This window comes from Cyprinodon tularosa, unplaced genomic scaffold, assembly GCF_016077235.1.
Source record: "Cyprinodon tularosa strain WSP-4 unplaced genomic scaffold, ASM1607723v1 ctg197, whole genome shotgun sequence".
Taxonomy (NCBI): domain Eukaryota; kingdom Metazoa; phylum Chordata; class Actinopteri; order Cyprinodontiformes; family Cyprinodontidae; genus Cyprinodon; species Cyprinodon tularosa.
The window spans coordinates 2,924,284-2,938,845 of NW_024038720.1; the positions used below are offsets into that span (position 1 = coordinate 2,924,284).

General features: G+C 36.9%; 1 protein-coding gene across 1 annotated transcript; it reads left to right on the forward strand.

The window, feature by feature from the left end:
- Window positions 1-546: 546 nt before the first annotated feature.
- cmtm3 (CKLF-like MARVEL transmembrane domain containing 3) lies at window positions 547-14,180 on the forward strand. Its single transcript, XM_038283801.1, has 5 exons — window positions 547-774; window positions 7,837-7,992; window positions 8,079-8,174; window positions 9,402-9,519; window positions 12,913-14,180. Exons 1-5 carry the CDS (start codon window positions 658-660, stop codon window positions 12,939-12,941), a joined length of 516 nt encoding a protein of 171 aa, XP_038139729.1. The 5' UTR covers window positions 547-657; the 3' UTR covers window positions 12,942-14,180.
- Window positions 14,181-14,562: the final 382 nt, after the last annotated feature.

Sequence of the window (14,562 nt, forward strand, 5' to 3'; positions counted from 1 at the left end):
ATTATTGATAAAAGTAGGTAACTAATGACAATGGAAAAGATGTTCGCCCCAGAACTCAAACCTGAAAGTATTTTATCCACTATACCTTTTATCTAGAAAGCACGGATGTTTAAATATACCGGTATGCGTCTATTTGTTAGCAAAGGCTGTGGGAAAGTATAGTAAGTCTTATCTTTGGCTTGACCCTGAGGTTTTGGTGCCTGTCTACTTCCGGCCACCCCTCAGTGTATATTAGTTATTGCCTGGCCACCCTTGTAAAAACTTTCTGGCTACGCCTCTGTTTACTCCTACTAAGTATTGGATTGTGGTGAATCGTGACATTCACTTCTGTTCTAAAAGTTCACTTTGGCTTAATGTTGCTGAACTGTACCAATAAAGATTGTTTCCTCTAAGGGGTTGGAGGGGCGTCCTTATGCAGCTGCAGCGGGCATCACATTTCACATCTGGAGAAGGCAGATGTGTCTCAGTATTTTGGAGCTCTCACTGAATTTCCGCGCTGTCATTATTTCCGTTTCCACATCTTCCCCCTCCCAGCCTCACGCCCCCGACACGATTTTCTGTCTCTTTTTTTTTTGGTTTTGCTTTGCTTTGAGTTGAGCCCCAAACATCCAACTCGGAGCCTTCAGCAGCTTGAGGAGAGATTTACACCAGTCAACAATGGGGGACATCGAGGCGCCCGACTCGACCCAGTCGCGCCAATCCGTCCTGAAGTCGGTCCTTCCGAGCAAAGAGTTCGCTACTTCAAGAAAAGGAATGCTGCTTATTGGTGAAGTGGTAAGAAATGAGAGCGGGTGACCAGCCTATCCAATGAAATATGCCATTACGCACAGGGTTTGGCGCGTTTGGAGAGTTTGTTAAACAGTGGTAGAAAATAAAAATAAAAATTTTTTTGGTCCCATTTGTGAATTTAGGTATTATCTTTTGTTATGAATATCAAAAAGTGTGTGGACTTTTAATGTTTTTTACTTTTTTAATTTTTTGGGGGGGCTGTTACCAGAAAGTAGATCCTTTAGACATTTCCGCTTCAACAGCTTCCCAGCCCAGAGATAGTGAGCTAGTGAAAGTTTTTTTTTTTTTTTTTTTTTTTTTTTTCCAACAAAGAAGTTAATTGATTTGTAGAGTCGCAGGAGGGGGCGTATAGGGTGAGGCAGGAAATGATCATAAGCATCAGGACTTTAGGGGTTACTTGTGATAATTGGGCACACACAGTGCTGTATCCGTGTAGTCATGTGATGCTGGAGAAAAGTTATCCTCCCCCTCAGTCACATCCTTTACATCATGGCCTGGAGCTCAGTGTGCTTTAATCACACACATTAGGCTTCTTCACAGAGAGCTGGATCTGCATCTGTCTATAAAAAAAAGACGTGTCTGTTAAGGGAAGTCCTATCTTTATAGTTAGCAATCATGTAAGCATCTGTTGCAGAGGGTTGATGCGTTTGTGGTGCTTGCATTGTGGCTAAGTGCTGCAAAAAGATATCACCTCTGAGAAATCTTCAAATAAATAAGAGCAAAAGCATAATGCATTTATTAAAAGCACAACTTTGGTCATGAGATGTGGCTCGAGCAGGGGCGGAGCTAGATGGGGGGCCAGGGAGGGCCATGGCCACCTTTAGCCATATTACCATTTTTTTCTCTCAAGTAGAATATTCAAGTTACATTTTGTATATATTAACAATAATTAACAAAAACACTGTGGTTAATTATGCACATCAATATACTAACATTAGAGATGATTAGTACAGAATTCATGCTCTTTCAGAACTAGATTTTGTGTTATATGCCGTAAAGAGAAAATGATGCGTCTCTGCAAGTCATCTAAGAGTCTTCAGTGAAATCATAGATACTGTAAATAACTATTTTAATAAAAAACTATTAAATTATCAATTTATGTAGATATTAGTACTTGTAAATATCAATTTAATGTAGAATGATGTTAATAAAAGTAGGTAAGTAATGACGATGGAAAAGATGTTTGCTCCAGAACTCAAAAATGAAAGAATTTGATCCAATATACCTTTTATCTAGATGGACATTTAAATATATGCATCTATTTGTTAGCAAAGACTGTTTGGAAACTATAGTTTGTCTTTATTTAGAAATATGGACGTTGCGCTTGTTCCTGTGGGACAGTGTAGATTGATCCTGAGGTTCTGGTGGCTATCCACTCTTGGCCACCCCTCAGTATACATTGGTTATTGCCTGGCTACGCCTCTGGGCTCGATCAACGTCATGTCTGTGGGTTGAACGGAGAAAAGGTTATTTTAACCCAGAAATGTTTTGTCAATGAAGCAATCACTCAACATTGTGGCTAAATTGTTTTGTTTCCATTCATTTGGAAGTGTTACAGACAGAAGAGAAACTTATTTCTCTCTGGACTCCCTATGTGTGACATTGTATTACTCACAGATATCAATGGTATTTCTAGGCCAAACTGAACATTCTTCACTGTACGGATCAGGAACACTTTAAATTCCCATTAAATGCAGGACAGAGTAAGCTATGTCAAATGTCTTATTTACATCTTGATTAAAACTGTGATTTATCAGATTCTTTTATATTTTAAATTTTTTTCTCCACTGCAAGTTTGCCGAAATTGCTATTAGAAGTAGAACTTCAGTTTCTTTTTTATTGTAAATGGGCTTTTATAACTGTAGCTTCCTTGGTGGTGTTAAATGAAATATGTTTGTTTTAATGAGATATTTTTCAAAGGTATTGTATGTTTTAACATTCTACTGTCTCCTGACATAGTTTTGAATTGTGGCAGAACCTTCTAATTGTCGCTGAGAAGCTTTTCTCATCTAAATAAGCTGGATTTACAGTTGGCTTAAAATTAGCCCACTGTTACTAAACTAATATAGGTGAGAGGCCTGAGTTAAGCAGATCGCTGGTAGCCTCTGTCTGAAAACCTGCTGAGCAAGCATTATTACTCACTGTGTTACTGTTAGACTGGCTGGTTTGTCCTTATGTTTCCCAAATGCCATCATCAAAAGATTTATTCTTGAAAATCACTGTTTTAAGGTGTTGTAGAACCCTTTTTACTCCATCCAAATCCAATGGAGGTATTGTTTCTCATAGCGTACACAAAGAAAGAAAAGAGTGAAGCATTTACAGTTTATACTCAAGTCGTGTTTAACAAAATCATTGATACAAGCAGAAATTGCAGAGGAGAGTCTCACCATCTACCTGGCCCTTGCGTCTTCTGCAATTTCAGGGGAAGAACCTACTGAAAAAAGCAGAAAGTTTCTGCACACTTTCCCTTTTTATCTAAAAGTCAGCCAGGAAGTCTCCTTCCCAAATGACCCCAGTCAGCATTTAGGCCTTCTCACACAGCTCACAGCATTATCATATAAGATAGTGCTAGAGTCATTCTGGCCACCATATGTCAGCAAAGGAATGTCCATTTTGGCTGACCCACACAGAAGAGTGAACAGATATAGAAATGAAAAGATGTAACCGTTATTTAAAACAGAAAATAAAGAAATAAATCTTAAAACAAGGACATATTGGGGAGTGGTTTTAAAACTGCAGAATGAGAGGAATACTGAATTCTGATCAAAACTTTCCCTGTATCTATCATCGTACCTATCATTAGGATTCCTGCCATATTAGAACGAGGGTGCAATTCAATTTAAAAAGCAGTCTTTCTTTAATCTTGAAAGATTACACAACAAAGAGCTGCAGATAAAAAAAAGAGGAATTTATTAAGGATCTTTGCAAATCCACACAAATTAAAAACTTCACAAACAGGCTCAAAGAAAAAGATTCAGCCTAAGTAGTTCAAAACCTACTGTCAGGTGATTAAAAAAAAAAAGTAAAAGATGTGAAAGAAACAGAGGCTCAAACTGACAGCCTTATCTGGGCCTGGAACAAGATAATTTAATGGGCCCACACCCAAGGCATTCTGTCACTAGAGGACAGTGATTTGTTATATTTACTATCTTAAGATTTATTAATACTGCATTCTGTCTCCTTCTTTATTTTTTCTCATACTCCCATCTGCTCCATAGTTTGTATTTTCTATAGTTTCCCCCTCTTCAAACAGAGTTTAGATGATATTCCTGCAGCTGAAATTAGCTGTTCAATACGTTATTAAATGTAATCATTTAGGTAAAACTGGAAAAATATATCAGATAATTTAATATTTAAGTATATTTTAGGTCTCAATTTATTACCGTATAAAGTAATAAAATTTAGGATTTGAAAAATAAAAATGTTATCATAAAGCTACATTTTGCAGGATGGTTTATGTTTCATTACTGTTTTGCTCGCTGTGTTAAATTACATCTTATAAGCTGCTGCACTGTGTCACCAAATAAATGCTGGCTGATACCAGGTAACTGGAAACCTGGCATATGTGCAATTCATTCTGAAATCTACAAGTATCGACCTGGAAATCCTCCTGTGGAAAGTGTTCACAAACGGGGAGGGACATCAAGTACAATTCTTTAAGTTGATCGCGTACCTCCATCCCCTGTCAAGTTTTTAGCCAATCACAGCAGAAGTAGCAACTGCAATGTATCACATCAAGGGCTGCAACAACGAATTGATAAAATCGACTTTTAAAAGTGTTGGCAACGAATTTCATCATCGATTAGTTGTGTCGCGCTATTAATGCGTCATCCGCCGCCGCCGTCATCACATCCACTTGACTGAAACGGGGGAAGAAAAAAAAATATGGCAGAGCGAGTCAGCGCCGCAGGTGCAGTGTTGCCAACTCAGCGACTTTTCAGACCCCTCCAGCGACTATTTTTCAAAAAAGCGACTAGCGACAAATCTGGCGACTTTTTACGGTGTCACTAGCGGCTTTTGGAGACTCTTACGTGAAAGCATGTATCGTTCCTACCCGTTCTCACGCTCCCGCAGGAGTCCCTCTCAGCGTTGCAGTCAGAGCCGCAGGATGTTTACCCTCAGCGTCCAGACTGCAAATGAAGCGCGCATGCGCCGGGATGACGGCGCAAATTGATCACAATAATTAAAATAGCCTGCGCTTTGTAAAGTGAAAAAAAGTCATAACATGCAACTTTTGTCAAAACAAATTAACATGGCACGGAACCACCATGTTTGTTTCGTTTTAAAGTGGGGAAAGTAGGTTATATTAGGCACAAAAACGACCATGGTCCTAGAAGTTCCATTCTGAATCCATTAAGTGACTAACAGACCAGATGCCTTTAAGATAACACTCTCTTTTGAATACTGACCTACTGCTGACCAGTACATATCTGCTGTTACCAATGGGAATGTTGTGTGCAGTGAAGTTAAAATAATTCCCAATACAAGAGTGCTTGCTGATGAAATGCAAAGAGTTTAACTGGCAGAGAGTTACACCTAAAGTCACATTTTAAAAGGAGATCAAATTGACCCGTATGAATTCACAAATCTCGTTACAATTTATCTTACTTGCAAGATAAGGTTTCCCGCAAAGCCGCTCAACTCTAAACCATTTATCTATCAGTACGTATTTTAATAACTAGGCTTAAAAGACATCATGTATCTTTAGGAAATAATTACTTAAAAAATTATTCTCTTTTAGTTTGTTAATGTAATTTTGGATTTTATTTCAAACTAGGCAATGCTGGTTTTTGAGGTTCCTAAGTTGTTGTAGACTCACGACACAGCCAGTCAGCTTTGAACCACACCTCCATGAAAGCCAAATGGCATCCAAAGTTAATCTTAAAAGGCCTCCGATCCGCACTAGTCCACTCCTGTGCGCAGGTGGTGGATGCGCTGTGTGACTTCATTCAGATGACACTGTTTCAACCCACATCCAGCCCCTCCTCCACCATCGTAGCTAAATCTTCATCAGAGTGTCATTCCTCCCGGACTCTTACTGCGTTCCCTGTCTCATCCGGTCCGGCAGAAGACCGCCATGTTGAGCCTGGTTCTGCCAGAGGTTTCTTCCAAATGGGGAGTTTTTCCTCTCCTGAGTGAAGCTCTAGTATCGGCTCACCCAGTCCACTGGATCTCCCCATAAAGCTCAGCATAACGTCTCGCTAACCAGCAGTCTACAGACTGACCAACCTCATCTATCTCCACTCCACCACCAGTTTCAGGCCTGGGGGGAAACACCCCTATTCTTTGCTCCTTTTCATGCATATCTATCAAAATTAAGCGCTATGTTTCCTGCCGAGTTCTGAGCGCCAAACACAAAGTAATCAATAAATTTCTCCTAATTGTCTTTTCTCTTCATGTGAGTTTTTCAGATTGAACTGAACAATCTTATTTTATCTGAGTTTTGGCAGTCTGGGTCTCTTTAAGAACCAGACTGTAGCCTAAAAGTAACTCATTCATTTTTCACCTATGTACCTATTTAATGCCCGATGTTATTAGCTTGGACTCTGCAGATATTAAGAAATGACTTCAAAAAAGATAATAATATTTTTCTTTCTTAGATTTCAGTTCCTAGGAGATTCCCATTGTTTTGGTTAATCCAGTTAGGGCTTTTTGACATTTTTTCTCTGCTAGCAGAGATAAACAAAATGCTGCAAACAGTCACGATCTCTGACAAAAAGTAGTAGGTCTTTGCAAATTTTAAGAGAAGCTTCAGCATTATTTAAAGGATTAGGTGGATTTAATGTTTGTTTATTTGATCATTTATGTAGGAATGTTATATTTAGAGAAAATAGAAAAGATGTTAAACTAATGAGAGCTTCATCAAGGGTCTGTTTAAGCCTAGTATAAGTTTTAAAAACAAGTATATTAAATAAATATATCACAGCCTGTGTGGTTAACTAAACTTTAACTTTAAATCCCAGAAGTTATTAAATTAATGTTGCAATTAGGAAAAAGAAGGATTCAAATAAGTAATTAAAAAGCCTACATTAATGGTCATGAAAGGCATAAAAACCAACTAATTTTAGATAACATCTGAGGGAAACTACACACCCTGAAATATCTGGACAACAATACTTTTTCATTCAATAAAATGTTAACTTAAAAGCTGAAAGCGACTTTCATCTTAAGGTAAGGCTTCGTTATGACCTGTAGAAGAACTGATTGGACAGAGTTTAAGCCATCTGGTGGAACAGATGTATAGGAAAATTAATTCATCTAAACTTTAGACGTTGGAGACCTAAAAATAGGCTTTAATATTAATTTTAAGTATTAGTTACTTCTTAACTAACTGAATCGGATCAAATATGTTTTGGTCTTGTTTATTAAGACAGTTGAACAATTAATAAATTGTTATCACTTGGCTATGAATAAATTAATTTATTTTGTAATAGTCTTTTCACTCGTTTTAGCATGAACAGGAGCCTGCTACTAATGTTCCCTGGAAGGATTATCCTGTTTCCCTCTGCTTAGAAATATTTATTTTCTACAGCAGTTAGATTTTATTTCCCTGCCTTAGGCCAGAGCAGGGGAGCTGCCCAGGACAAAAGACAAGATGGCCGAGGATGTGTGTGATCACAGCGTCTGGGCTTGCTTTCTTTTGCTCTGATTTTCTGCATGCATCTTCTGTCGAAGTTGTAAAGGAGGCCAAGCCTACTTGCAGAGTGATCAACTCTGCAAAAAGCTTCCTCTTTATTATTACACTTTTGGTGTTTTCAAACTTGTGTTCAAGAAGCGCCAAGAGGGTTTGCATGTGCAAAACATTGAGGATAAATATTGTCTAAAGTTTTGCTTCCAAACAGGAAGTGGGGTCAAAAGCTAAGGCATGAAAACTTTTAACTTTAAAGATGTGCAACATATTCTCCTGGGAGAAGATTAAATAAGATAAAAGTAAAATTTGGATGGGGAAAAACACAGTTTAAGTTAACTCTGATCTTAAAAGCAAAATGTATTTTTTTGTTTTTACTTCTATGTTTCACTGGCATTGAGATTCTCTTCTCTTTACAGGCGCTTTCTTTCATATCCTTTGTGTGTTTTGCTGCATCAGCAGCAGCAGCCTTTGTGACGGTCCCCCTGCTGGCCTTCCTGGCTACTGTCTTCTTCTTGTTCGCCTACTCCACCAAATTCAATGAGAGGTTTCAGGGCTTCTGCTTTCCTCTCGTGGTGAGAATTTAATTTTTATTGTTCATTTATTGAATTGCTTAGCATGTGTTTCAAATTTTTGTCATTTCCTTTTCTCACTCTTCAAGGACTTCATGAGGTGTGTGACAGCCTCCATTATCTTTTTCATCATCTCCATCATGGCAGTGTCTAAGTATCCAGATGGTTCCTCTAAAGCTGCTGGGGTAAAAATCTACTTTGCATCAAGAATATATAGTCAGTGCTATCATAAGGGATTGTCCTTATCACCAAAACTAATTTCTCACATAAGTAAATCAGTCAGACTGGGGGGTGGACTTGGCAGACCTTAGACATTTCTTGGGGAGAGCATCAAGTACTCTTAACTCTGAAGATGTGAGGCATCTCTTGACTTTCTGTGGTGAAGCTGTGGTGCATTTTTGCCATTGTGGTAGGATGTTTGGCTCCTCCTGAGTGATGGTAGTCTGAGCATGTGGTATACCAGCTCTAACCTCAAGGTAGGGTTCTTACCAGCGTCTAAAACAAATCACTTACTGAGCTGTTACCTGTAAAAAATTGTGTGCACGCTGGTAAGCTGAAGTAAGTTTCAAGCAGGGCTGTGTAAAAAAAAAAAAAAAAAAAAAATGTTTCCAGTACTTAATTGATTCTCATATCAATTCTTAAAAATCTTTTTATAACCAAAAATTGATGAAACATTTATATTTCACAGCGGACTGTAACGTTTGAGAGGGCACTTCTGGTTTGCCCTTTTCATTAATTTGCTTGTAAATATTTTAGAATGAATAATTAGCAATCAACTAATTCAGGTAACAGCTAAAAGAAAATGAATACCACTGATCCAGAAATCGAACTGGAATGAAGGGAATTTATTGTAAATCTTGTGTATTAGAATCAAATTAATTTTTTGACATTTGGTTTGATATCCAGCCCTAGATGTATGTTTCACAGGCTGTAGTTCAAAAAAACAAAATGTTTTTAATGCTGTTAAACAGCGATTCCCTGATAACATCAGTGGCAATAATAATCAATTATATTAATCAATGAAAAACACATTGACTTTGAATTTCTGAACACAGTCGTCATTAAACTGTGCTCGATTATGTGCATAAAGCAGGGTGTATAGTTCAACTATAACCCTTATTGATCAAATTGTCAGTGCACGCCACACTTTATAGTAAAGCCCTTGAACTGCAGCCTCTCATGATGCTGATGTAAAGAAGTTTCATCCTTAAGGCAGAAACCAATGGTGTAGGCTGTCTTAGTGCTGAATCATGTTATCCTTCACCTTAAATTCGACCTGTTCCTGGAGTCACTAAACCGGCGTGATCTGATGAAAGGGGGGCATTTTCAGTTGGAACATGCTTTGACTACAGATTTCCAGCTTTAATAGTTTGTTCATTGTGTTCACATCTAATGTCCTTTTTTTATTGCAGATCTTTGGATTTATCGCCACCATTGTTTTTGCTTTAGACTTTTATCTCATTTTTAATGAGCTGGCTGGCTTCCTGAAGCAAGGAGGGGAGTCCAACGATGAGCCTTCAAGACAGAGAGGTATTAAGACAAAGAGCAGCAAACAAAGCAATGGGATCATCTAAAATTATTGACAGTTTGTAAGACATTAATTTCACAGGGGCACGCTATTAAATACAGATTTAAATTTATTATTCAATGTTTAAGCAGACACATGTTTGACTGTCTTATATTATTCTGTAAGAAAACCCAATAATAGCCTAATTACACTTTATTAGTAGACTCCATCACAGCATTATTCCATCCATCCATCCATCCATCCATCCATCCATCCATCCATCCATCCATCCATCCATCCATCCATCCATCCATCCATCCATCCATCCATCCATCCATCCATCCATCCATCCATCCATCCTATTCATCCAGCTCCTACGGTGAATCCCAAGGCAATCCCAGCCAGCAGAGAAACATAGTCCCTCCAGAATATTCTGGATCTCCCTCTGGGTTTCCCTTTCCTCCAGGTGAGACGTGCCCAGAACACCTCACCAGGGAGGCGTCCAGATGCCCGAGCCACCACAACTGGCTCCTCTTAACATGGAGGAGCAGCAGCTCTACTCTTTCTTGTTCTTTCGGTCATGACCCAAAGCTTATGACCATAGATGAGAGTAGGAACATAGATCGACTAGTAAACCAAGAGCTCTGCCTTTTGGCTCCGCTCTCTCTTCACCAGAAGAGAGAGAGGACAACCTTATGGACATTCACAGCGGACACCAATACGCCTGTTGATCTCTCACTCCATCTTCCCCGCATTCATGAACAAGACCCCAAGATAATTGACATTATTCAAAATGTCAATTAGTCAAGCATGGCGTATGTTCTAAAAATGTTCCACTGACTTTTTGCAAAGACACATTCTTACAGCTCAGATTTTCCATAATTATCCTTTAAATAAGGTCAGACCTACTTGCAGGCTTTGTTACTGAAAAGCTCAAACTGTTAAAAATGAGGCCTTCCCTACCAAAACACAGGGTTACAGTTAGGAATGCCATTGGTCGTATACACCATGGGCGTAGGTTTGCATAGGGACCATAGGGACATGTCCCTACCAAAATTTTGAACCGACCTAATTGTCCCGACCAATAATTGGATGTGAGCAACATGTTTATAATTTACAGCAGTAGTTGTTGCAGCAGTGGCTTCTTTTCCTCTCGCAGCTCCTCTGCCTGGTCTCTCCTGTCCCTTTCATGTAGCAGCGCTTGGAACTGTGCTGCGCTGTTTAACTCCACTCTCATTGGTTGTTCTGCCTTAGGTTCGGCCTTCTCTCTCTCTGATTGGCTGTTTTCTAGTCCTGGTGTGCTTGGAGCACAAAATTGAAAATTGATTCACACTAGAATGCTGCGGTTACTACAATAAATATTAGGCTACAAAACTAGTCCCAATAAAAAAAAAAAATGAATATCATGTACACTAAAAAACAAAAACCTTTTTTTTTCTTTTATAAAGCGAAATATTCTGAGTCAGCCAGGAGTTCTGAAGACACAAAATGGGCAAATAAAGGCTGTAAGCCATCAACATTTCTAATTCTTATCCACAGCCAACTAAAAAAGAAAAAGTGAGTGTTTCCTTTTTACCAATATTTACTTGCTATTACTGGTTTCATTTTTTTATGACTCTTTGAGAAAGTTCAGGTATAATTATTAGCAGGTGTTATTTCTCTTATAGAGTACAACAACAAGAAATGGGGCCTAAACATCTGCTGTTTTTCGTTTAAAAAGCATAATTAGGGTTCCACATAATAAAAGTTCTATTTTATTGACTATTTATACTTCTAGAAATAGGATAAAGACAAGAACAAACAGAGGAAGAATATAAACATTGATTTTATCTTACATAGATTTCCACACAGTCTATAAGTAAATTAGTACAAACATTAATGTCTGGTAAAAATGCTTGAATCTGGCTGTTTATTTTGGATAATGTTAAATTACAGATAAGATAGTGTTATATTGTCTTTTATAATTGTTAAAAATTATTTTATATTTGAATACACTCATTCTTAGTGTTGTGTTTGTAGATGATGCCACTAAAAATAAAAATAGACATACATTAAGGAGCTATTTAAACAGTCAGACAGTAAGCAATATAGGACAATGATAAAAGGTTGTGTTACATTTAATCCTTTACTATTAAAAACACAGTTATACATTATATGATTATAGGAAACACAGATATCCAGTAATAATGATGCAGGGCAGCTTGTAGGTGAAGCAGCTGCCCTTCAGTGCTTCAGGTGATGTCTAAATAAACCAGGTGAAACTAAAATATTTCCACATGGATGGAGAATATTGACAGACAAAACATTTTTTTTTATCTTATATATATATATATATATATATATATATATATATATATATATATATATATATATATATATATATATATATATATATATATATGTGTATATATATATATATATATGTATATATATATATATATATATATATATATATATATATATATATATATATATATATATATGTATATATATATATATGTATATATATATTGTATTTTTACAATTTTGGTATAATTACTGATCTAAGTGGATTGCTCTTTAGGGGAAAGGGACATTTTACATTTATATTATGTTTTATAGTCTCCATTCTCCAGTTAATAATTAATCACATACTAAATTAGTTGACGATTATTGAAATAATCAATTAATACGATTAATTTTTTCAGCCCTAGATAAAATACATGAAATGGGCTATACAGAGTAACTAGAGCCCAGATGTTCAACTTTTATAGTGAAGTTAATATTTTAATGAATGTATTATTTTGCTTGATACAGAGAGAATAGTAGGTAAAATATTAGAGTGGGGTTTAACTCTGCACAATTGTATATCTTCAAAAGAAAATACTGTATTTACCTTCTCTATTAGTCATGTAAATGAAACCATTTACAAAGTGGAAAACAGTCCTAATTCCACATTCATCAGAGCCTGTGATACTTCAAACTGATAAACAGCATCTAATGAGTGTAGTGCTTATAACATTTTTATTAATGTAGCAAAATGATGCTTTTCTCTTTTAACAATGAATTCGTCTTATCAGTACGGATGCTCACATCGAGCATAAAAAAGGGCACGCATATTGCAGCACCAATGACACCAGACCAATAGTGTCCCTACCAAAGTTCAAATCAAACCTACGCCCTTGGTATACACAGACAGTAAAAGCTTTAGATTTAGACCAATTTGATCTGTGTCAAGGCAGACAACTTAGGGTTAGGCTTATGTTTACCTGTGAATTTTCATAACACAACCGATGCAGAAAAAATCCATCATATGAATGCTGATGAGACAAGAAGTAGAAAACAGGACGTATCGTGAGCATTTCTTGCTGCACTTCAGCTGACCACACTGAAAGGAAATATACTCACCTGAAGGTTTGCTACTTTGTGTTTTTCAGATGACTCTTCAGACTCGGACTCAGATTGAAACTCACAAGCAGGTGTGTTCAATCCAAACTTTGGAAAGAAGGTACCACTAAATGCCATCTATGGAGGAATGCGGGAATTTCCTCATTTCACGCTGCCTCACAGACACAGCAAGTAGCAAACAATCTGACAACAGCTGGTCCCAAGTTACATGCTTTTATCTGAAACTCAAGAAACCTGATGCCTTTCTTATATCTCTGAACTTATCATCAGGTTTAAAAAACAAAACTTCCTACAGGATGTCCTGTTTTATTCACAGAGCTGAATCAAGGGTAATTATTCAAACAATTTGGTGATAATTTGATTCCATTTATGCCTCCTAATGGCTTATAAAGCTGTGAAACAGTGCTCTCTTTTTTCTCACTGACATAACCAACAGTAATGCCTGGGAATGTTTTGCATTTTGTAGCTGAATGGTACAAACATTTTGAGCCACTCCTTATGTTTTTGTTACAGTTTGCTTTTTATGATTGTGACTTTGCTGTAAATTGTTCAAATGTGTTAGTATTTTTGCAGAATGAACAAAACATCACATAAAGTTAGTGTTGCCAAACCTATTTTTGTCATTTTGCTTGTATTTATGTCCCTGATTGATAATGTTTTTGTGAAATCCCAAGATCCCCATCTGTCCAACCACAGAATATATGAAAGACAATCATATGTTGTCATGTATCAAACACTGTCGTTCAACTTTAGCTTTGCTTTTCTGCTGCATGTACTGAAGGCTTTTAGAAGCGGCAAATATGACCCATGTGAGAAAATGTTTTTTTCTTTGAAATGGCGCTCTGTCTGGTAAAAACATTCTTAAAAAAAAGCTGTTTGATTTTGCAGTTTATTTACAGCTGCTGCTATGAAATCATGCATTAGAGCGCCTCAGTGGCTTTTATTGTAATGTCAGCTGCACTACATGAATGTCACAGCTCTGAAGATGAAAAATATCTTAGCTCTTCCTCCAAAATGGAATTGCAACTAGTCGAATTCACTGACAAAAACATGGGAAAATAGTGGATTGCTTCTGCCAAATGTACATACTGGCATTTTCTAGATGTTATATGAACGTTAAACGGTTTTCAAATTATTTTAGTACCCTAAGATGTGGAAATAAATGTGCATTAGTATTGAAGATGGTAGGTCAGGCTCCTTTTATTAATTGTTGCATGTTAAATGTTTTGTCGTTAATGTTTTTTTATTGCTTTGTGGGCCTGATCAAACTCTTTAAATAAAAGGATCTTTTTCAATATTTGCTGCTTTATTTCATTCACCACTAAAAGGGATGTGTTTCAAACATTTCAATACAAATATACAAACTGGTCCTGCTGTTGTAAACCTTTACCAGAACAACACCACAGGACAATTAAAGAAAAGTGCAAAAAGAAAAAAAAAAGCTTCATTTTTACTAATTCTTCATTACAAATCATATCATGATGTGGTACGCTGAAAAAGAAAGGCCTGCCGTGTTTTTAAAATTCAAATAAATGGCCGGCTTCAAAACTAAAAGGTATAATGCACTTAGTACGAGTTGTTGCAGTACATGTGTTCATAGCATTATTTGAATGTCATTTCATTAATAAAGGTTAAAAACATAAATACAAACATGATTGTCTTTTACAGAAATACTTAAA